Consider the following 22434-nt stretch of genomic DNA (forward strand, 5'->3'; position numbering starts at 1 on the left):
TGATGATTATTATTGTAATAACTAAAATAATATATATATTTTTCCTTTACTATATATATATATATATATAATTTTTTTTCAAGAATATTTATTATATTTTTATTATTATGTTTATTATTCTATATATTCTAATTATCTATTAATTTCAATCTTTCTTCTAATATCAGGCCCTTTTTTAATTTTAAGATTTAATAGTTCTTTTAATTCTTTTTCCAACTTTAAGAAAAATAAAAATAAATAAATAAATATAATTTTTACTCTTTTTTTTCTTCTTATAAATCATTGTTTGAATTTTATATATCTGTTTTAAAAATATCATATTTAAAAGATGAATTTTTATCATTTTTATTAGGAGATTATTGTTATATTTCTGGTTTTTATAAAATTGTGTTATTTTTATTATTTACTTAAAAATCTTATTATATAGATTTATTAATCTAATTCAAATCTAATAATTATTATAAGTAGATTTCATTGAGACTTTTTTCTTTAAGCTATTATTCAAGATTTCTATTTTAAGTTTATAAAATTTCAAGTTTTAAAGAACTTTCATGAAATTATTTTAAAATAAATTAATTTTCAGTTTTCAACCTTTCATTCTCAACTAAAGTCAACTGAAGTTTTTCTTAAAATTCGTTTATTTTTAAAGAATATTCTTAATTTATTAACAATGTCTAATATCTTTATTCATTATTTATAGTTTATTTCTAAGATTAATTTAATAATTTTTCCTTTTATTATTTAAGTTAATGCATAATCTCATCCCTTAATGTAATTGCGACTTTGTCTTCTATTTTTTGTGTTTCCAATTCATTTATTTTAGATTTAAATAATTCTGCATTTTACATTAATTAATTGTATAAATTACCAAAATAATTTTAGTAATTTATTAAAATATAATTCATCTCTTTTTTAGAAAAAAAATAAAAAATAAATATTTAATATTTTGTTACCTTCTATTTATTAAATTTATTGAAAAATTTAATTTTATAATTAATGATTTAACATTTCTAATTGAGCAATCTGAGTTTAATAATCATTAAAACTTTATTAATTTTAATATTCAAAATTTTAACTTTATTATAAAGCCTATTTTTTACTATTACTGTTTTCGAAGTATTTATTATATAAAATATCGTTCATATTTTTAATAAATAAATTAAAATAATTAAATTTAATAAAAAAATAAAAAATATAATTATTTAATCATATTAATTCCTCAAAAAAAAAAAAAATATAACAATATTTTTATAAATATATAAATATAAAAAAAAATTATTATCATTCGTCATCTTATTGATCGTCATTTGCTTATGGAGTTTCTTCTTATTTTACTTCTTCAGGAGGTACAGGCTATTTAAAATATAAATATATTTATAATAATAAAAAATATATAGAAATGTTAAAATATAAATATATATATAAAAAATATAAAAATATAATATATATATATATATATATATACACATATATATATTATTTTTTTTGTATTATATTTACCTCAATTTAGCAAGGAATTTCAAGCCTCTCTTCTAAAATTATTTCTGGTTCACAAGGGAAATATGTTTCAGAAGATTATTTAAAACCATATCCAACGTAAATATTTTGATATTTTTTATTCTTTTATATATATATTTTTTTTTATATATATATTTGTAAATATATTTTTATTTTAATTTATTATTTTTTTGTAATATTTTTAAAAAACTCATAAAAAAAAGGATTATATCCTGTTTACTTATGTTATATTATTGTATTGTTTTTTTAAATAAAATTATCAGAAAATAACATTTTTATTTTTATTAAATTATATTTTTTTACATGATATATAGTAACAGAACCTGGCCAATATAAATTTTTAATTGCAATGTATCCATAATTTTAATATCCTTCTTGTCTCTAAAATAATCCATAATTAGTGCTATCTCCATATACTCTAATAGTCCAAGATTAATCATAACCTTCAGGAGCTTATATATATATTTTATTATAATAAAAAAGAATATATATATATACATTTATCTAAATCTAAAGACTTTAATAAAGGTTCAAAAGGATCTTTTGCTTCAATTCTTTTTTAAACTATTTCAGGATCTTCATCTTCTATATCATTAGGAATTGTATGTTTTAATTTTCCTTCCTTAATAAAAAGCGATTTTTTAAATATATTTTTTTAAATAATTACATTCAAAATATTTTATTTATTATGAACCCAACCATTAATTTTAGATAAATTTTCAAAACTGGGATATACAAACGTATCTTCTGGTGGATCAACAATTACTCTAGCTATATATATATATATATATATATTTGTATCTTTATATATAAAATAAATAATATATATACGATCTTCAGCATCTAAAACTTTTAATCCTTTAGGTTAAATAGATGTGCAATGATTGATTCTAATAATTTAACATTTAAGTAATTCCTTTTCAGTTCCTACTGAATATCCGTATTAATTAGCAGGTTTTACATTACTTTCAAAATGAGGATTAGTAATAATTTTTCTATTTAAATCTCCTGTAAATACATATTTTATTTTTCTTGATGTTTAAATTTAACTTGGGGTAATAAAAGGCAATTCTACCCATTCTCCATTCACAACTATTAATTTTTTATGTAAAAAATAAATTGAATATTTTTTTTATTTATTAAATATAAATATTTACGATCTGTTGTAACATAATAATTCATTTAATTTACAGAAGGCTCATCCCCTCCCAAAGGCTCTACTTCGGGTGGTAATTCTCCATAATCTTCAAAATCAGCCTACCCTTCGGCTATATAATAGTCTTTTTAACTACCATGTATTTTTCCCCATAGTCTTACATTCTTAAGATTTTTCTCTTTTTTAGAATTACTTAATACAGTCAAAGATCTAAAAATTCTATAGGATAATTCTTCTCCAAATCCAACTCCCGCCCATTCAAACCTTTTATTTATTTATTTTAAATAAAAATATTTTCAAAATACCATTTAGATTCTTCCATAAAATTAGGAACATAACCTATAGGTCCTATAGGTGCTAAATTATCTTCTTCTCCTTCCAAAATTTACTAATTATTTTTTTGTTTTAATTTAAATTAATAAAATAAAAAAATGTTTACACTTAAAAGCTTCTTATTTTTTTAATAGCTTTCTTATACATCTTAATACTTTTCAAGAATTCTTTACGTATTATCAGTAAAATCGCTATGCTGTTTGAAATCATATTTACAAAGCTTTACATGGTGTGAATAATCTTCAAGGACATCATACGCGTTTTTAGGTTCATCTAAAACCAATTTTGTTAGTACATTTGATAAATGATTATATAAATTGCGACCTTCATTATCTACTACTTATTCTAGTTATTATTTTAAAAATGTTGACATTTATTTGATTTTATTTTTTCTTGTTTTTAATTTAAAAAAAAATTGTAGTTTTATTTTTTAATTGATTTATTTATTAATATATAATATATATATTTATATATATAATCATTTTTATATATATTATTTTATATTCATAATAAAATTATATATATTAAATAAATTCACTTTTTTTATTTATTTATTTATTCCAAAAAAATTTTGAATCATTCTCATATTAATTTTTAATTAGTTTTATCTAAATTATTAACATTTATTATTAAATCTAAAGTATTATTATTGTTTTATGATTCTAAACTACTATTTGTATTTGTACTAACATGTTGCAAATTCTAAATGTTAGTATTTTTTAAATTATTATGATTTTTAATTTAATCTTGAATATCAATTTCATCTACTGTTGGAAAGTCTAAATATTCTATATTTGGTCCTAAATTTTAAATCCTTAAAACTCTATCATAGGCATTAGGATAAAATATTAAACTTGAACCCAAAAATGATGCCGTTGCAACTTTAAAAGTATGGATGATTCCTTAGTTGAAAGCTATTTAAATATACATAAATTATTTATTATATATAATATAATTAAAATTACCTTTTCTATTAACATAAGGAATCATATATGTTAAAAAGCATAAAGTTATTAATCTTTGTGATTCATTTAAATTTTAGAATACATATTATTCTTTTATATCTTTTTTTTTATATTGTTAATGTTATTTATTTTTATTTAATATTTTTTTTTTTTCTATACTAGTTATTTATTATGGAAAAGCTTATAGTTGATCTGAAAATGGATTCTCAAAATTTCTTTTATATTCAGCTTTTAAAGATATGTATTCTTAAGTCTTTTTTTATGTTTTTTATTTTAAAATATGTATATTATCTACTTCAAAAATGTAGTAATTCATAAAATTGATTAATCTTGTTTTTAAATCCATATTTAATTTTTTATTTTTTTTGTAAACTTTGAAATAAATAAATCTTTTTATTTTTCTTAATAATATATGATATTTATATTTTATATATAATAATGAAAAAAATTTGTATTTTAAATAAATAATAATAAAAGTAAATATTTTATCGTATTTAATTTAATTTTACTAAAAATTATTATTTTCTCTTTTTTACTCCATTTTATAAATGAATTTCTATCCGAATTTATTATTGAAATTTAATATTCTTATTATAATAAAATTTTTAAAACAATAATATCTATTTATCTCTATGTTTTTAAAAATAATACTAATTTGTATTTTATCAATTAAATAATATAAAAAATTAAAATAAAATAAAAAAATGAGCTTGGTAATGTCACATGTCACAATAAATGCATTTAATAGTTAATGTATTTTTTTTATATATAATTTATAATTTAATATTTAATAAAATAATTATATAAATATATTTTAAAATCATAGATTCTTTATTTTTTATTTTATTTCTAATATCATATTTAAATACTATTCTTTCATATAGAAATATTTTTTTTTAACAATCAATGTTTATATTGCATAAAATAAAATATATATGTTGAAAAAATATATTATTAATAGTTAAAAGAAAAATTAGATAAAAAATTGTTGATATAAAATGCAATTATTTCCATTTTCGATTTAATTAAATTATAAATGAAAAATTAATTTATTAATATAATATTGATTTTTTTAAATAATATTAAATTTATTAAATAAATTATTATAATTTTTTATTTAATAAATATTACTTTTATTTAATTTTATACTAAAAAAAATAAAGTTTAGAAAAATTATTTCTTATAAAAAAAATATATACTCTGATTTTTTTAACCAAGAAAACTTATTAATATTTTTATTCAATTTAGAAATTTAAATTAAATTCTAACTTTAATTTTATTTATAAAAAACTTAAATAATATTAAAAAAATAAAAATAAAAAAATATAATAAAAATCTTAATTATATAATGGAGTTACTATATAATCACATGAAGCAATAAGAAAATTTAATATTAAAAGACGGTATAAATATAATAGACTATATTAAAAATATTAAGTTTATTAATTCTTCCAATGCAAACATATTCGAAGTTCAATTAACTTAATTTAATCCTTTTTAAAAAAATCAAAACGATAAATAATTTTTTACATCCAAAAATCCAAACGAAGATTATTTTATTTTAAAAGAAATAAAAGCTAAAAATGAAAATGATTCATAATAATTATATGAAAATTTATTATATAATGAAATAAATCTGCTTAAAAAAATAAGAGAATTAGAAAATCAAATACAAGGACTTGTTTATTTTATAAATTATAGTATTTATGTATCCGATAACTATTTTTTAGTTTATATTCTAATGGAAAAAGTAGATATCTCATTAAAAAGTTATATATAATAAAATAAATTAAATACAGATTAAGTACTTTCTATAATAAAATAATGTATATTTACATTTGCTGAATTATAAGAATTAAAAATCGCTCATAATGATATAAAGCCAGATAATATATTAATTAATATTAAGAATTTAGAAATAAAAATATGTGATGTCGGGCAAAGTTCATTTTAGGAAAAAACTCTTACAACTGTAAGATAAAGAGGAACAATTCTTTATTAGGCGCCTGAAATTTATTAAAAGAAAAGTTAAAAAATAAATCCATTTTTAGCAGATGTTTTTAGTTTAGGTTTGTGCTTTTTGTATATATTGACTTATAAAGGAAATAAGTTTTGCAAAATTTAAATTAATTTAAATGAAATAAAATCTAATTATGGAAATTAAATTTTTTAAGAAATATTAAATGAGTTTATTGATTAATAAAAAAATGAAATAATTAAAAAATTATTATAAAAAATGCTAATGGTAGATAGTAATAATAGAATTGATTTTATTGGATTAAAAAACTTTTTAAAAAACATTGAATAATAATATTAATCAGATAATAAATAAAATATAAAGGAAATAGAAGATTAATAAATGGATAACATTAAAAATAAAATATTATTTAAATGTAATATATAAATGTAATAATAAAAAAATTAATAATATGAAGTTAAATAAAACTCTGTAAAAATAAAAGCAAAAAACTAATAATATATGAATATGTATAATAAACAGTATAATATTAATACAGATAATTAAAATATATTTAATTTAAATAATTAAATAACATAAATTAATAATAATTAAAATAATAAAAAAAATTAATAAAATTGTAGCTCAAATAATATAAAGAAAAATAGAAATATATTTATTCATAAAACAAATATTTCTATTCAGTCTAATACAACAAAATCAGAAATTAAAAATAGAGCATATACTGATGGATCTTTAGAATAATAAAATAAAATAAATTAAAAAATAAATTTAAATTAAGAAACAAACAAATTTTAACCCATTGTATTAAATATCCCATCTTAGTTCATTTAAAAATAATAATAGTAATAATTATTTAATGATTATTTTACTTTAGATTATTAAAACAATAATAATTTTATTCATTATCTACTAATAAGGCAAAATTATCATAAACTCCTTAAAGTAAATTTTAAATAGTTTTAAAAAAGAATCTTACAGAAGAATAAAAAGATTAAATTTAGTTACCTCAAATTAATCAATAAAATATATATTAATTAAATGCTGATATAAAATAAAATAGCTTTCCTCAAATTTCACCAAATATTAAAAACTCTAACAATTCATCTGAGAAATTACCACTTAGTATAGAAAATAATATTATATAACAATCGCTAACAAAAAGAACTAATAAATCTTTTCAAACCCAAACACTAAAAAAGTATATATATTAGACAAACACCCAAACAAATTCAGACTCAAATATATAAAATTAAATTTAAATTAATAAATATAATGAAGAAGAATAAATAATAAAAATAGAAACATAGGAAGATTTATAAAATTTTCGAAAAATAAATAACTATTAAAATAAGTATTTATAAATAATTTTTAATGATAAAAATGTTTAAGAAATCGCAGAATTTAACAAAATCCTTTAACAAATATAACTTTATTATTTATGTATTATTTTTTTAATTTAAAATTTGGATTTTCAGTATGTTTGTTTAATACTTAATAAATTATAAGCAGATAATCTAATTTTATATTTTTAAGATACTCTCATTTATTAGGAAAATTAAAAGCCTTTAATTAAATAAACTTAAATTAAAAAACTGAGCCTTAATTTTATTAACATATAGATTTAGTTTTATAATGATATTTTTAATTATTTATATTGCGGATTAGAAGAACTTGAAGTTGAAATTAAATGCAAAATTAATGAAAGTAAGCGTATAATAGGAAGTTTATGCAAATTTATAATATAAAATTAATAATTATAAAGCCTAAAACTTAACTTATGTAATATCGGCTTAAATAATAATGATTGTTGTGAAATATTTAATAGTTTCAAAGGTAAATAAAATCTAAAAAAGTTGTAATTGAATTTGGCTAAAAATAATATTTAGTTTTAATGTAAAGAGATATAAAGTAACATTTAATTCAATTTAAATATTCCTTATTGCTTGTAAAGTTTATATATTAATTTTTCTGAAAATAAAATATCAGCAAACGAATTATTTTGTCTTTCTATTAATTTAAAAAAATGTAAGTTTTTAAAAAATTTAACTTTAATTTTTGCTAATTTATTTGATTAAGTAAATTTTAATGTATATAATGTTTTATTTAATTTATTTTTGATAAAAAGAATGATATATAAATGGTGATTATGTTTTTAAAAGATATTTTATAGTAAAATATTGAATAAATAAATATAAATCTAGATTCAAATAGAATAAAAGATAAAGATTTTTTACAATATTAAAAAGAGTTTGAATGTTTGTATAAACTTAAATAATTAAATATATCTTTAACAGATAATTTATTAACTTTTTAAATATTTGAAAGTAAATTTAAAAACATTTTTATTTAATAATTATATAAAAAAATCTAGTGTGGTTCAACATATATAAAAAACAATAATCTCTTTAAATTTTCAGCCTAAACTTTCCACGACTTATTTTGAAATCTTAAATGTAGTCTTTTATAGAAAATTAAAATATTTAAACGTTTTTTTAAATAATTCCTTAAGACTTTGACTTTATATAAGTTCTTTTTAAAAAATAAAAAAATTAATAATTAGATTTAAATATATAAAATAAAGTTTGTTTATAAGCTTTAAAAAAATTATTTTTAATTAATTATAAATGCTTAGATTGCGCAAATAAAATCGATTAATTTTACGATAGTCTTTATTGTGAAAATTGTATTTTAAATTGTCATAAAAATCATTAATATACTTAAAATATTTCAAATATGTAAAATAATATTAAATGTAATTGTAATTATAATGAATATGAATGTTAAACAAACAAATTAAATTTTATTGAAGATTTAGACTGATAATAATTTAAATAATGAATATTGAATTATTTTTTTTGTTAACTATTATTTCTTCCGTTTATTAATTTTTCTTAATTCTAATTAGATTTTTATATTAATATAAAAAAAACTAAAAATAATAATTATTATTATTACTATAAAATATAAGGAATGATAAAAATATATATATATTCGAGAATTTTATATATATCATCATTTTTTATTAAAATATTATAATATCAACATTTTTTATTAAAATAAGCTTTTATTTATATAATAAAATATTTCAAAATTTATAATTTTTTTAAAATATTTTAATATTTTTATAATTTTTGTTATTTTTATAAATTTTTCTTTTATTATTATATATATATAATTATAAGAAATTCCTTTTAATATTATTATTAATTTAATAATAATTTTAGCTAAATTATAAAAAAATTATAATTTTTTTTGCATTATATTTCTTCATTTTTTTATAAATTTATATAAAAAGATTCAATTTTTTTTTTTACTTATAATAATTAGAAAAAAATAAATTAAAAAAAACAAAAAACAATATGGACTCTAAATCTTTATAAAATCAAAAAATTTCAAAATAAGAATTTAACAAAAGCTAAAATATGTAAAATATTTTTACTTAAAACTTAAGCTCTTAATCAACAACTTAATCCAAATCTTCATAATACAATCTTTAAAATAATATATATGGAGGATATGAAAACTAAACAAATGAAAATTATAATACAAATAATAAAGGCTAGAAAGTTATTCCTGTACAAAAAGCTCCTTCTGTAGATGAAATGAAGAAAGAATATAACGAATACAAATAAAAAAATCTTTAGGTTATAATTATAAAAATATATAAATATTTTAAATTTTATATTTATATAGACAAAAAGTACTTTTACATTTGGCTGATAAATATATTATTTTAAATAATTATAAGATTCTTTTTTTTATAAAAATAATATAATAATATTTCTCTTATCTTATTGCAAAAAACTATATATCATATTTATTATTAAAATATTATATAAAGGAGTTTTTTAATATTAATATTTATAATAAACAAATTAATTATATAAAATTATAAAAATATTATAATATAATAATTAAATATATAAAACATTAAAAAAAAAATGTCATGATTTATTAAAATAAAACTAATTTGTATTTATATAGATTAATATAGAAAGTTAATTATATTATAATTTAAATGATTAATAATATAAAAAGAATATAATAAAATTTGAAATGAAAAAAATATTATTTAAAAATAATAGAATAAATATATATATATAAAATTATTTAATTTATATTAAAACTAATTTCTTATAATTTTATAATTAAAAAGAAAATATTTTCATAAGTAAATCTTTATTTTATTTTAAAAAAAAATTATCTATTTTAACTATAATTAAAAAAATAAATAAAATGATATGATATGTAAAAAATATTAAATATTTTATTATAATTTATATATATTTATTATCAAAAAAAAAATTTTCACAATTTTAAAAATCATTCATTTTTTATTTTATTAATCTGTAATTTAATTTAAACTTTTTTATATTTAATCATTTAAAAATAAACTAAAATTATTAATGTCTTTAAAAAATTATATATTAAATATTAGAAATAAACAGAGTAGTAAAAAATAAAGAAATGAATATCATTAAAATATAATATTGTATATATTAAATATATATAAAATTATCATATTTAATCAACATAGAAGTACATAAAATATTTATATTGCTAAACTAATAGAAAATGCTTAAATTATTAAAAAATTAATAAGAAAGGATATTTTGAATATTTTTAGATAGATTAAATTTAGCTTTTTAGAAATTAAATAACTATTTTATAGACAAAATATAAATTAAAATATAAATATATATAATATAATGATTTAATATAAAAACATTATGAAAAAAAACTCATAATAAAAAATATAAACATTATTATATAATAAATAATATATTTTAGATGATAGAAAGTAAATGCCTATATTGATATATATAAAAATAATAAAAAAATAGTTATAAATATTAAATGAAGAAATAAAAATAATAAATTTAAATTAATATGTAAAGATATTTTATTTTTAAATATATACAATAAACATATATATATATATTTTTTATATATATATATAATTTAAATATTTATTAAATTATATTTTAATTATAAATTTTTTTAAATATATATTTATATTTAAATATATATTTATATTTATAAATACTTTTAAGTTTTATTTAAAAATATATATTTTTTAATATAATTAAAAATATTTATTTATTTTTATATAATTTCAATAATAATAGCGTTTTTTTATTATATTTTTTAAATATTTTTTTTATTTTATTCCTTTTTAATTATTCCTTATTTATTTTTTTTTATATTTTATTAAAAATTCACCAATAATATTATTTTTAATATTTTTATTTTTAAATCTCTATTCATTTATTTATATGCATATAAAAGATTTTTTTATATGTCATCTTTAATATTCAATTCATTTATTTTTAATTTTTTTATAATTTATTTTACATATTATATTATTATGTTAAATTCTTTATTCACCATATATTTTTCTTTTTAATTATAAAGAGTAAATTTATTTAATAATAAAATCTATAGTTTCTATTACACATTTATACATATTAAATTTTTTTATTTAATATATTTTTTTAATAATAGATATTAATTATTATTAAGTTTATTTATATCATAAAAATATATTATTTTTAGTAAATCAATTATATAAAATATATTATTAAAATTTTCATCTAAAAATATATAAAAATTTAATAAAATTTTATAATTATTAAATTGAATATATTTCAAATAAATTAAAATATTAATAATTAATGTATTACTAATAACCACATATAATATTAATAAATGCATAAAAAAAACATAATAAAGAAACTATTTAAGATGTATATTATAATGTTAAATACCGTTAAAAAATAAATGAAGAGAAAATTTAGAAAATAAGAGAATTAAATATAAAATATGGATATAAAAATTTATTGGTTAATAAAAAAGAGTCTAAAAAAAACATTAGAAATAATAAATTAAATAATAGAAATTAAAGTTTACACATACCAATTGATTATTAATAAAACGAATTTTAAAAATATTAAAATATTAATAAAAAACTATAAATAGAAGAAGAATAAGAACTCATTAAGCTTGAAAAAGAATTATAATAAATTTTATATTAAATAAAAATACAATAAAATAAAATTTCGATATTAGATAAAATTCATAACCATGTTTTACATGAAGAATAAAATAAAAAAAAGAAATTATTTTTGGACAAAGAATAAGTGGTAAATAAGCTAACGATTATACACATCCATAAAATAATTAAGAGTAAAAAACATCAATAAAAGTATTATATTTTTAATATATTAATATTAAATTTATATGTATTTGTAATTAATATATATAAATTTTTTAATGTAAATACTTGATTATAAATATGTCTATTTTTATATATATTTAGATAAATTAATATCCAGGAGGAAATAGTTAAGCAAAAATTGGAGATGGATATAATTTTTTTACAGATAAAAAAAATGCTAAGTATTTATTATAAAACTAAAGTATTAATATTTTAGCAGGAAAGCATATAGTAGAATAACCTGTAATGAAATATCAATAATAAGTTTCAAACTAATTAATGTCTTCGAATATTTAAATAAATTAAAATAATAATGATTCAATAAATAAATAATAATCAAAAATTTAGTAAAGTTATGATATTATTACGCATTAAAATTTAAATAATATAAGGAATAATATTCAATATAATGAAAATATAAATCACTAATAACCTTATTTATAAAATAAAAAATTTTATTATTAAAATGAATTTGAATTAAATATAAGAAATTTAAATTTGAGAAAATGATTTTTTTTATATTTATAATTAAGGAAAATTATATATTTTACATAATATTTATTTTTCAAATTATATGGTATTAAATTTTTATTATTATATAAAAAGTAAAGTTTTTTTTTAATAAAAATTTCTTTAATTTAAAAAGATTATTTTTACATATATTGTATAATTTCTAACTTTAATTAAAAAATAAAATAAAAATATGGATTTTTTTTAAAAAAGAAGATATAATATTAATAATATACTTATATAAAATAAATAAATAATTATTTCTTATGCCTTGAAATCATATTTAATTAAAAAATAATGTATTTATATATTAAAGAATCAATAATAATATAATTAAAATGTTAGTTTAATGCATTAAAATATTTTTAAAAATTATCATTTTTTACAAAAATAAAATTAATTAATATTAAGAGATAGCGTAATAAATGTTCTATCAAATTTAATTATATAATGACGCACCATAATTCATTATTTAATTATAAAATAATTTATGTAAAAAATAAAAAAATATATTATAATACGCATATGTTTGTCGCTTAAATACAAAATAAATAAAAAATATTAGAATTATTATATTTCCTATTAAAATTAAAAAAAAAGATATACCTAACATTCAAGAAAAAAAAAAAAATACAAAAAATGGATTCAGAATCATAAATATTAGCATAAATAGAATCTGAAATATAAAAATGGTGGGATACCCCTAGATACACAGGAGTAAAGCGTCCCTACACTGCTAGATAAGTAGCTAGTCTTCGTCCTTCCATCCATATAGAATATCCTTCAAACATCTAAGCTAAAAAAATGTGGAGGCTATTAAAAGATGCCCAACTTACCGGTAATTTCCATATGACATATGGAGCTTTAGACCCTATTTAGGTTATTAATCTTTCCAAATATCTCAAGACTGTATACGTTTCTGGATGGTAATGTTCCGTATCAGCCTCTACTACTAATGAACCTGGTCCTGATTTTGCTGATTATCCTGCTGATACAGTACCAAATAAAGTCGATTAATTATTCAAAGCTTAATTAAATTAAGATAAAATTTAAAATTAAGAAAGATCTTCCATGACGCCTGAATAAAGGGCTAAAAAACCCAGAGTTGATTACTTAGCTCCATTATTAGCTGATGCTGATGCCGGATTTGGAGGTCTTACATCAACCATGAAGTTAATCAAACTTTTCATCTAAGCAGGTGCTGCAGGTATCCATATTGAAGATTAAAGACCCGGTAATAAGAAATGCGGACACATGGGTGGAAAAGTAATAGTTTCTTGCCGTGAACACGTCAATAGATTAATTGCTTGCAGATTATAAGCCGATATTATGGGTACTGAATTGATAATTTTAGCCAGAACTGATGCATTGGGTGCTAAATTAATTGATTCTAATATAGATCCTATTGATTAACCTTATATTTTGGGTATTTGTGATGATGGAAAAGAAAGATCTTTCCCTGAAGCTGGTTTATAATAGATTAAAAAATAATTTTAAGGAGCATAAAGAGATTAAATATCCTAATAATGGATGTCTAAATGCTACACTATGAGTTATTAATAGGCTATTTAATATGCTAAAACATTAGGATTTTCTTTCTAATTTGATTGGGAAACTAATAGATCTAGTGAAGGATTCTACAATATTGAAGGATCTCCTGAATTATGTGCTGCAAGAGCTAATGAATATCTGAAATATGCAGATATGGTTTGGATGGAAACTCCAACTCCTACTATTGAAACTGCCACTAAATTCGCTAGTTTAGTCAAAAAAGTACACCCTAATAAACTTTTGGCTTATAATTTATCCCCTTCATTTAATTGGAGTGCTTTTGGAATGTCTAATGAATATATTTAAGGCTTCTGTGAATAATTAGGTAAATTAGGATATTCTTGGTAGTTTATAACATTGGCAGGATTTCATATGAATGCCTTAAAATCAGAATAATTGTCAAAAGATTTAGCTTAAAGACATATGTTGGCTTATGTTGAAACTGTCTAAAGAGAAGAAGAGAAGCATAAAGTTGATTAATTAACACATTAGAAGTAATTATATTATTAATTAATAATTATGAAAAATATTTAAAATATTTTAAATATTTATTTATTTATTAAGATGGTCAGGTGTAAATTATGTAGATGAATGCTTAACACTTATTTAACCTGATAGTAAAACTTTAGCAAATTCTATAGAATCTACTGAAAATTAATTCAGTAAAAATCATTGATTAAAATTTAATATTTTATATTAATAAAAATAGTTATTAAATTTTATGTGAAAAATTATTTTTGAAATATGTATTTGTTATTTATTTTTAGAAATATTATTTTAAAAAATAAATTAAAATTAAGAATTTTAATTTAATTAGAAAATAAATTAAATATATTAAAAAAAAAAAATCATTAATTTAAAAAATAAATTAAATAAAAATAATATATTTTTTTTTTTAAATATTAAATTTTATACATTAAGCATTAAACATTTTGATTAAAATTCAATATTAAATTTAATTATATATGAAAAAAATAATAAAAAAAAAATTATTAAAATAACTATTAATTAAAAAATATATATATATATATAATATTTTTAAAATAATTATTTAAAAAAAAAATAGAAAAAAATTAAATATCATATTTATTATAAAAATTTATATAAAAATATAAAAATATATATAAATATATATATATAATATATATATATATATATATATTTTTTTTAATAATTTATCTATTTTTTTTTTTCAATAATATTAGTTTCCTTTTAAAGCCAATTATACTTCTTCTGGTTAATATGTTCCAAGATATCTTTATCTTAGTATATTATTATAAGGAACATATGTAGATTATGAAGCATATGCATTATTATTGTTATTAATATTATAAATATTTTATTATGATAATGGTATATAATATATTGGTTATTATTGTGTATATAATTATTAATTTTAATAACTATTCTAAATATATTCATAACTTGGTTATGTGATAATACTTAAAGGTTAATAATTTACATATTAGACAGTCTAAATTTCAGGCTATATTACTTAAACTGCTGGTTATAATGTTTAGTATGTCGGTTATACAACTTAATATGTTGGTTGCAATATTTAGACTGCAGGTTCTACAACTTATACAGCCTATACAGGTAGTGTAACTTAAGATGTTATAAGTTATTATTAAACAACTGGTTAAGTAATTACTTATTATTATAATTCAGTTTAAGGTTTATGAACAATTTATTTTTCAACGGGAAGATATTCTATTCTTTCTTAGATTCTTTCTTAAGGGACATATTCAATATATCTATCTTAATATATTTAAGGAATATACTCAGTTTAATATTCAACAGCAAAATAATCAATGATTTTTTTTTCTTTCGGAACATATTCTATTCTTTATACAGGTTAATATTCTATTGTGGATTTTTCATATGGAACATATTCAATTCTAGATTCACCTTTTATGATTTCATGTATTCCTGTTTAAACTAAACCTGTCTATACTAATTAAGATTAATTTTTTATAGGGCTTATTAAAACTTATTATATATTTTTAACAGGTAATAATCTAGTTTTTTTTTTAAATTTATTAAGGCAAGTTTTATTATTATTATTATTATTATTATTATTATTATTATTATTATTATTATTATTATTATTATTTGTTTTAGTTCATAGGATCAGAAAATTAAGAAGTTTATTTTTAGTCTTATTAATTTTAAGATATTATTTATTTTTATTTATTTTATTCCATTTTTTCATTATTTTATTTAACATAATCATTACTACTGTATTCCTATTTTTCTTACATTTTTTTCTTTAATTTTAGAGGTTTTATTTTTAATATTTTTATATTAATTAATAAATATTTATTTTATAAATATATTTATTTTTTAAATTATATCATAATAAAATCAATAATATAAATAAATATAATTTTTAATTATATTTTTATAAAATAAAATTATGAAAAATATAATAATATAATCTATATATAATATTTAATATATATATAAATATTATAATAAAATTAAATATAAAATAAATTATATTTATATAATTTTTTATATTTATATTTATTATTGTATTTATTTATTTAAATATAAAAATAATATACAAATTCATATAACAACATCTTTAATTATCGGTTTCTTATAATACATATTCGCATTAATAATAACAGATGGCTTAAATGGTGCATATTATCCATAAGATTTTGGCAATCCCACATCATCTTAAGAGTCTATATATGAAACATATCTGTGTTAAGCTGTAGTTTTTGTAACAAAAGGTGGTATTTATTTTTCTATTTCATTTTTTTCTAGTCTTATTTTTCTTTCTTCATGATATTTTAATTAACTTCTTAGAATTTTTTAATATTCTAATTCACATTCTATTGTTGGTGGTTCTTTATTGTTTTCCTTTTCAATAGCTTCATTTACTATTTTTGCTAAATCTTCTCTTTCTTTTAATAGTTTTACTATTGTAGCTTAATATACTGATAGCTCTGCAATTGTAGACATCATTTATCTAGTAATTTTCTTCATTTTAATTTCATAATTATTTAATTTTTCACTTGTTTCTAGTGTATTTTGTCTATTATTGACTAATTAATCCCTTAATTCATTCGAAATATTCGTTATTTCTTCTAATACTAGGTCTTTTTCAATTATTTATTCCTTTTTTTTATTTAATCTTTCATCTAATATTTATATTTTAGCTTCTAACTACTCATCATCTAAATCTTGTCCGCCTAAATCTCTCCATCTTTCTACATTTTCCGGATTTTCTAATTTCTAAGAAAGCTCAAAATAATATTTTTTATTTTAATTTAAATCTAATTTATATTACATTATTTATTAAGCCAATACAGGAACGGTTTAAATTTATTTTTAAACTAAATAAACTTGCCTTTATTTTTCTTATATATTTATATTTATCATACGTATATCATCTTCTTATTATTTAATTAGATTTTCGCCATTTATTATAATTTTTTCAAAAATATTCGATTTTTCATAAAAAATACATAATTCATCATTTCTATCAATAAGCTAAATTCCCAAATAATTTCTCGCCTATTAACATAATTCGAATTTTCTAGTAACGGATTTAATTTACATATCAAGCCCTTAAAAAATCATATTTAGTTTTTCAATTTCGCTTACATTTTAATCTACAAATTGCCTACTTGTTTTTCTTTTATATTAAAATCTATTTAATTAAAAGTTTTGCCTATCTCTTAAATTTATTTAAACCTTTAAAGAAATTTCAAATTAAACCTTACTCTATTCTTTCTCTAAAGCCTCATTTTTTAATATTTCGATTTCATTTTGAGTAATTTTAATTCTTTCCTTTAATTCGGCTAAGTTCTAAAAAGAATTCTGTATCATAATTACAAACGTATTTCTTGACTTTTTTGCTTCTTCGTAGAGTTCTTTTATTCCATTTAATTAAATTTGTTCTTCTTAATATCTTTTAGATAAATTAATTATAGTTAATTCTAACATTTTTAATTCCTCTCGAGATTGTCTGACTTCAAAACACGCTTAAGAGGCTTTTCTAGACATAGATTCTCTTAAATTTGTAAGGTTTTTTATTTTCTTTAAAGTAAATTATTCCAATTATCTTTAAGTTTAAAATTAAGTTTCTAGTTCTCTTATTTATTACTCAATATAAGCTTTTTATTAGTTTTTATCAGTAAATAATTTTCTTATTTAAATGACTTTATATTAAATTAATTTATTGCCAATTCCAATATTTTCTTAATTATCTTAAAGTTATGTAATTTCACAATTTATTTATTGTTTTAACCTTTGTATTTTATCAATTGATATTTCTATTTCATATATTTTATCTTTTATTAATTTAATTAATTTCTCTTCAAGTTTATATTCGTATTTTATTAATTCTATTTATTTTCTTAAAGTGACATCTAAATCTTAAATACGTTAATTTTCTCTTTTTTATTAATCCAATTCAATTTAATTTGTATAACTTAAACTATTTAATAAAATAATAATTATTTTAGAAAAAGAAAAAATGTAAAGAATATATATATATATATATATATATATATATATATATATATATATTATTTTTATATATAATTTTTTTTATCACCTTTATTGAATTTCGATTTTCGTTTTTAATCTTTTTATTTCATCTTTAAATTATTTAATTGTTAATTTTTCCTATTAAATGAATGTTAATTCATCTATATTTTTTGTATTAATTTCACCTTCTTTAAAATTTAAATTTTAAATCTCTTATTATTATTCTAATATTTATTTATTTATTTTTTAAATATCCTCTTAAAATTATTCTAAATCTTTTTGCATTAATCTAATAGCTGAAGCAATTATATCTTATTTTTTTTACAACCTTATAGGTTCATATTTAAGCTTAAAAAGAATTCATATATAAATATAAATATATATATATATATAAATATCATACTTCGTTTATTTAATTATTCTTATTAGTTATTTCAATTATTAAATCATTATTTTCTTTTTCATAAATACCAATTTTATTTTTTTATTCATTTAAATATTTTTTTTCATTTTCAATACTGCTTACTTTTTTAGAAATTTCATCTTTTAATTTTTCTAATTATTACTTTAAATTATTTTCTAACTCTTGCGTTTTAAATCTTATATTTTTTTCATCTTCTTATATATCACTTTCCTTTATTTTTATTAATACTTAATATTAATTTATAAAAATACTTTTTCTAATAAAATAGCTTAAATTTTATTTAATTCATTATTCTATTAATCTAAACTTTTCTTAAGACATTCCTCTTCTTATTCATGTATTTTACATTATATTTAAGTATTTTTTAACTTATCTTGTACCAAATCTTAAGCATGACTTTATATTTCTAATTATTCTTTTGCACATATTATATTTGCTTATACTTTTTTTAATATTACTGGATATTATTTCTAATTTTTAAATGAATTTGATATTAGATTATGTAAATTTTCAAACTTTTATTTATAAATATCATGTTATTCTATATTTATTTTTTCTGATTTTAATAATGCTGCGAGAATTTTAAATGCTAAATTTCCTTATAGACTATTTATTTATTAATCTTATTAAAAAGACATTTTTTTAATTGTGTTTATTTATAAAAAAAAAAAAAAATTATAAAATAAAAATAAAATTTAATATTTTATAAAATATATTATATAAAACAAAAAAAACGTAAAAATTTATAAAATAATAAAATTATAAAATAAAATATATAATAAAAAAAATAAAAAAAAATGTATATATATATATATATATATATTAATAAATATTTATATTTATATTTATATAAATATAATAATATAATTATATTATATTTATATAATATTTAAACTTATTCTCTTATTAAATAAAAATTAATTTTTATACAACACTTATTTCTAATTTATTTTATTTTAATTCGTCATATATATAAAATATCTAAAAAATATGGACACCTAAAACCTCCATCCTGAAGTTCTTAAAATCAAAGACTTTATAATCAATATTCGTCGTTAAATCCACTAATATCCCGAACTAGCATATGAAGAGCATTAAACTTCCGACTTAATAAAATCCCATTTAATCGAATTTGGTTACTAAGTAATTCCAAATGTAGGAAAAACCGGTCTTGTAGGCATACTAAAAGGTGAAAAGTAAGGTCCATGTTATCTTTTAAGAGCCGACATGGATGCTCTTCTTGTCCAAGAGAATTCCGGTGATCCATATTCTAGTAAAATTCCAGGAAAACATCACGCATGTGGCCACGATGGTCACGTAGCAATGTTATTAGGTCTTGCTAAGATAATAAAAGACTGGCATAAAAAAATACACGGTACTGTGAAATTATGTTTTTAGCCTGCTGAAGAAGGCGGAGCTGGTGCTAAAAAAATGATTGAAGATCCAAAATATCCTGTTTTAGAAAATCCTAGTGTAGATATGTGTTTTGGAATACATCTATTAAATAATTACTACCCAGGAACTATTATTTCATGTTCAGGTCCCATAACAGGAAATTCAGATAGGTTTTAAATTAATATTTAAGGCTTAGGAGGTCATGGTTCATTGCCAAATTAATGTAAAGACGCATTAGTTATTGGATGTCAATTAGTATGTAATTTTTAAACGATTATAAGTAGAAATGTATTTCCTGGAGAACAAGCTACTATTTGTGTAGGCAAAATTACCTCAGGAAGTGGTGGAGGTAATATAATAGCTTCTGATTGTGAGATTATAGGTGAAAAAAAATATATATATATATAAATATATATATATATATATATATATATATATATTTTTATATTTATTTTTTTAATAAAAGGTGGATTTAGAAGTAATAATAAAAAGGCAAGAAGTTTATTAATAAAAAGAATGTAAGATATATGTAATGGATTAGCTATAGCGTATGAATGTTAAATAAAATTCGAATACTAACTTCTGTATGATGTTGTAGTAAACGATTAAAAGGCTTTTAATATAATAGAAAAGACTGCAAAAAAAGTAGTTGGTGAAAAAAATTTTATATATAATAATTTTGGTCTTGCAGGGGAAGATTTTACTTTTTTTTCTTAAAAAGTACCTAGTGGATTTTTAATGGTTGGAAGCGCACCTGAAAATAGTATTTAAGAAGAAAAGGTACTTAGGCCTCATCATTCGCCTTTTTTTACTATAGACGAGAAAAGTATTTTAATAGGAACCTCTTTTTGGGTTTAATTTATTGAAGATTAGATGGTTAATATATGATTTTTAAATAAAATGGGTGTTTTTTTATACATATTTAATAATAAAAATAAAAAATTTAATATCTAAAAGATATTTTTGTTTCATTGTTAATTAATATATTTCTTTTTACTTGAAGTAACAGATAATTTAGAAATCAAGTCGTCATTTTATCTCTTCACAAAATATGCTTTTATGGTCTTTTTTAAAGAAGATATATTAACCTCATTTTCATCTTCAAAAATATAAATATCCTAGCAAGATTCATGTATTAATTAATACGTACTTTCACTAATCATAATTCTATTTTATTATCCATTACTTTCCATTTTATTTGCAATTACAACATCAGGTCCATATATATCATATCTAACAACTCCTGTACCAACAACACCTCCAATTATTGAACCCTAATTTAAATATATATATATATATATATATATATATATATATATATATATATATATATATATATATATTATTTTATATTTATTTTAAAATATTTTAGAATATAATTTTTACTGTATGAATACCTATTCTCATATCTAATTCTTTATAACTAATAATTTCTCGAACTTAATTTATAATTTTTATTAGTTCGAATCCGAAATTAATAACTAATTTTTATAATTTACTATTAATAATTCTTTATTATTTTATTTTTTACCATTTTTAGCTTCTTGTATATGATTTCGGTTACTTATAGAGACTAAACTCATAACAACATAACAATCACCAATAGTATATAATTTATAAAGTTTATTTTATTAACATTATTCATCAAACTTTGTGAAAAGTTCCCTTAACATAAAAACTACTTATTCAGGTTTTACACTAGCCGAATATTTCGTAAATCCCGCAATATCAGCATATAATATAGTTACATTGTCAAAGTTATCTACTAAATTAATTGATTTTGATTAGTTTTCCAGAAATCTATCTCTTATATGCCCTGGTAATAGATATTCAAGGAGTTAGTTTTAATCATTCATTTTTTAATCTAACATTATGCGA

The 22434-nt window shown here is 17.0% G+C and overlaps 5 protein-coding genes across 5 annotated transcripts, besides 40 other annotated features; 2 read left to right on the forward strand and 3 right to left on the reverse strand. All coding sequences in view use genetic code 6, as the record gives it.

Moving 5' to 3' along the window:
• Positions 1–1281: 1281 nt before the first annotated feature.
• IMG5_105640 (radial spoke head protein, putative) lies at positions 1282–3380 on the reverse strand (the record flags this gene model as incomplete). The annotated part of the gene is made up of 7 exons (XM_004035062.1): positions 1282–1353; positions 1501–1620; positions 1822–1970; positions 2017–2289; positions 2350–2610; positions 2676–2938; positions 2980–3380. The coding sequence occupies 7 exons, from the start codon at positions 3378–3380 to the stop codon at positions 1282–1284; spliced, it is 1539 nt and encodes a 512-aa protein (XP_004035110.1).
• Positions 1359–1474: a microsatellite.
• Positions 1390–1454: a microsatellite.
• Positions 1408–1477: a microsatellite.
• Positions 1412–1454: a microsatellite.
• Positions 1617–1690: a microsatellite.
• Positions 3381–3457: 77 nt separating the features above from the next.
• Positions 3458–3511: a microsatellite.
• A 1128-nt stretch (positions 3512–4639) lies between these two features.
• Positions 4640–4676: a microsatellite.
• A 342-nt stretch (positions 4677–5018) lies between these two features.
• Positions 5019–5075: a microsatellite.
• A 190-nt stretch (positions 5076–5265) lies between these two features.
• Positions 5266–5307: a microsatellite.
• Positions 5275–5307: a microsatellite.
• A 1388-nt stretch (positions 5308–6695) lies between these two features.
• Positions 6696–6730: a microsatellite.
• A 2223-nt stretch (positions 6731–8953) lies between these two features.
• Positions 8954–9012: a microsatellite.
• A 17-nt stretch (positions 9013–9029) lies between these two features.
• Positions 9030–9086: a microsatellite.
• Positions 9041–9105: a microsatellite.
• A 1776-nt stretch (positions 9106–10881) lies between these two features.
• Positions 10882–10993: a microsatellite.
• Positions 10962–10995: a microsatellite.
• An 18-nt stretch (positions 10996–11013) lies between these two features.
• Positions 11014–11069: a microsatellite.
• A 206-nt stretch (positions 11070–11275) lies between these two features.
• Positions 11276–11307: a microsatellite.
• A 1589-nt stretch (positions 11308–12896) lies between these two features.
• Positions 12897–12941: a microsatellite.
• Positions 12942–13291: 350 nt separating this feature from the next.
• IMG5_105650 (isocitrate lyase, putative) lies at positions 13292–14967 on the forward strand (the record flags this gene model as incomplete). The annotated part of the gene is made up of 2 exons (XM_004035063.1): positions 13292–14725; positions 14796–14967. Coding segments are annotated over 2 exons (1545 nt in total), but the record flags the coding sequence as incomplete, so codon positions are not given.
• A 73-nt stretch (positions 14968–15040) lies between these two features.
• Positions 15041–15106: a microsatellite.
• A 215-nt stretch (positions 15107–15321) lies between these two features.
• Positions 15322–15380: a microsatellite.
• Positions 15322–15388: a microsatellite.
• Positions 15333–15393: a microsatellite.
• Positions 15349–15393: a microsatellite.
• An 889-nt stretch (positions 15394–16282) lies between these two features.
• Positions 16283–16344: a microsatellite.
• A 170-nt stretch (positions 16345–16514) lies between these two features.
• Positions 16515–16575: a microsatellite.
• Positions 16547–16585: a microsatellite.
• Positions 16556–16661: a microsatellite.
• Positions 16655–16708: a microsatellite.
• A 94-nt stretch (positions 16709–16802) lies between these two features.
• On the reverse strand, positions 16803–19799 carry IMG5_105660 (hypothetical protein; the record flags this gene model as incomplete). The annotated part of the gene is made up of 3 exons (XM_004035064.1): positions 16803–18684; positions 18805–19085; positions 19209–19799. 3 exons carry the CDS (start codon positions 19797–19799, stop codon positions 16803–16805), a joined length of 2754 nt encoding a protein of 917 aa, XP_004035112.1.
• Positions 18733–18790: a microsatellite.
• Positions 19102–19135: a microsatellite.
• Positions 19800–19817: 18 nt separating the features above from the next.
• Positions 19818–19857: a microsatellite.
• Positions 19835–19933: a microsatellite.
• Positions 19899–19965: a microsatellite.
• Positions 19900–19931: a microsatellite.
• Positions 19912–19945: a microsatellite.
• Positions 19962–20050: a microsatellite.
• A 101-nt stretch (positions 20051–20151) lies between these two features.
• IMG5_105670 (hypothetical protein) lies at positions 20152–21463 on the forward strand (the record flags this gene model as incomplete). Its single annotated transcript, XM_004035065.1, has 2 exons — positions 20152–20938; positions 21023–21463. 2 exons carry the CDS (start codon positions 20152–20154, stop codon positions 21442–21444), a joined length of 1209 nt encoding a protein of 402 aa, XP_004035113.1. The 3' UTR covers positions 21445–21463.
• Positions 20949–20996: a microsatellite.
• Positions 20965–21012: a microsatellite.
• A 61-nt stretch (positions 21464–21524) lies between the features above and the next one.
• IMG5_105680 (hypothetical protein) lies at positions 21525–22412 on the reverse strand (the record flags this gene model as incomplete). Its single annotated transcript, XM_004035066.1, has 3 exons — positions 21525–21830; positions 21943–22037; positions 22088–22412. 3 exons carry the CDS (start codon positions 22410–22412, stop codon positions 21525–21527), a joined length of 726 nt encoding a protein of 241 aa, XP_004035114.1.
• Positions 21840–21899: a microsatellite.
• Positions 22413–22434: the final 22 nt, after the last annotated feature.

The sequence above is a fragment of the Ichthyophthirius multifiliis genome (assembly GCF_000220395.1).
Source record: "Ichthyophthirius multifiliis unplaced genomic scaffold scaff_1120509250875, whole genome shotgun sequence".
Taxonomy (NCBI): Eukaryota; Ciliophora; class Oligohymenophorea; order Hymenostomatida; genus Ichthyophthirius; species Ichthyophthirius multifiliis.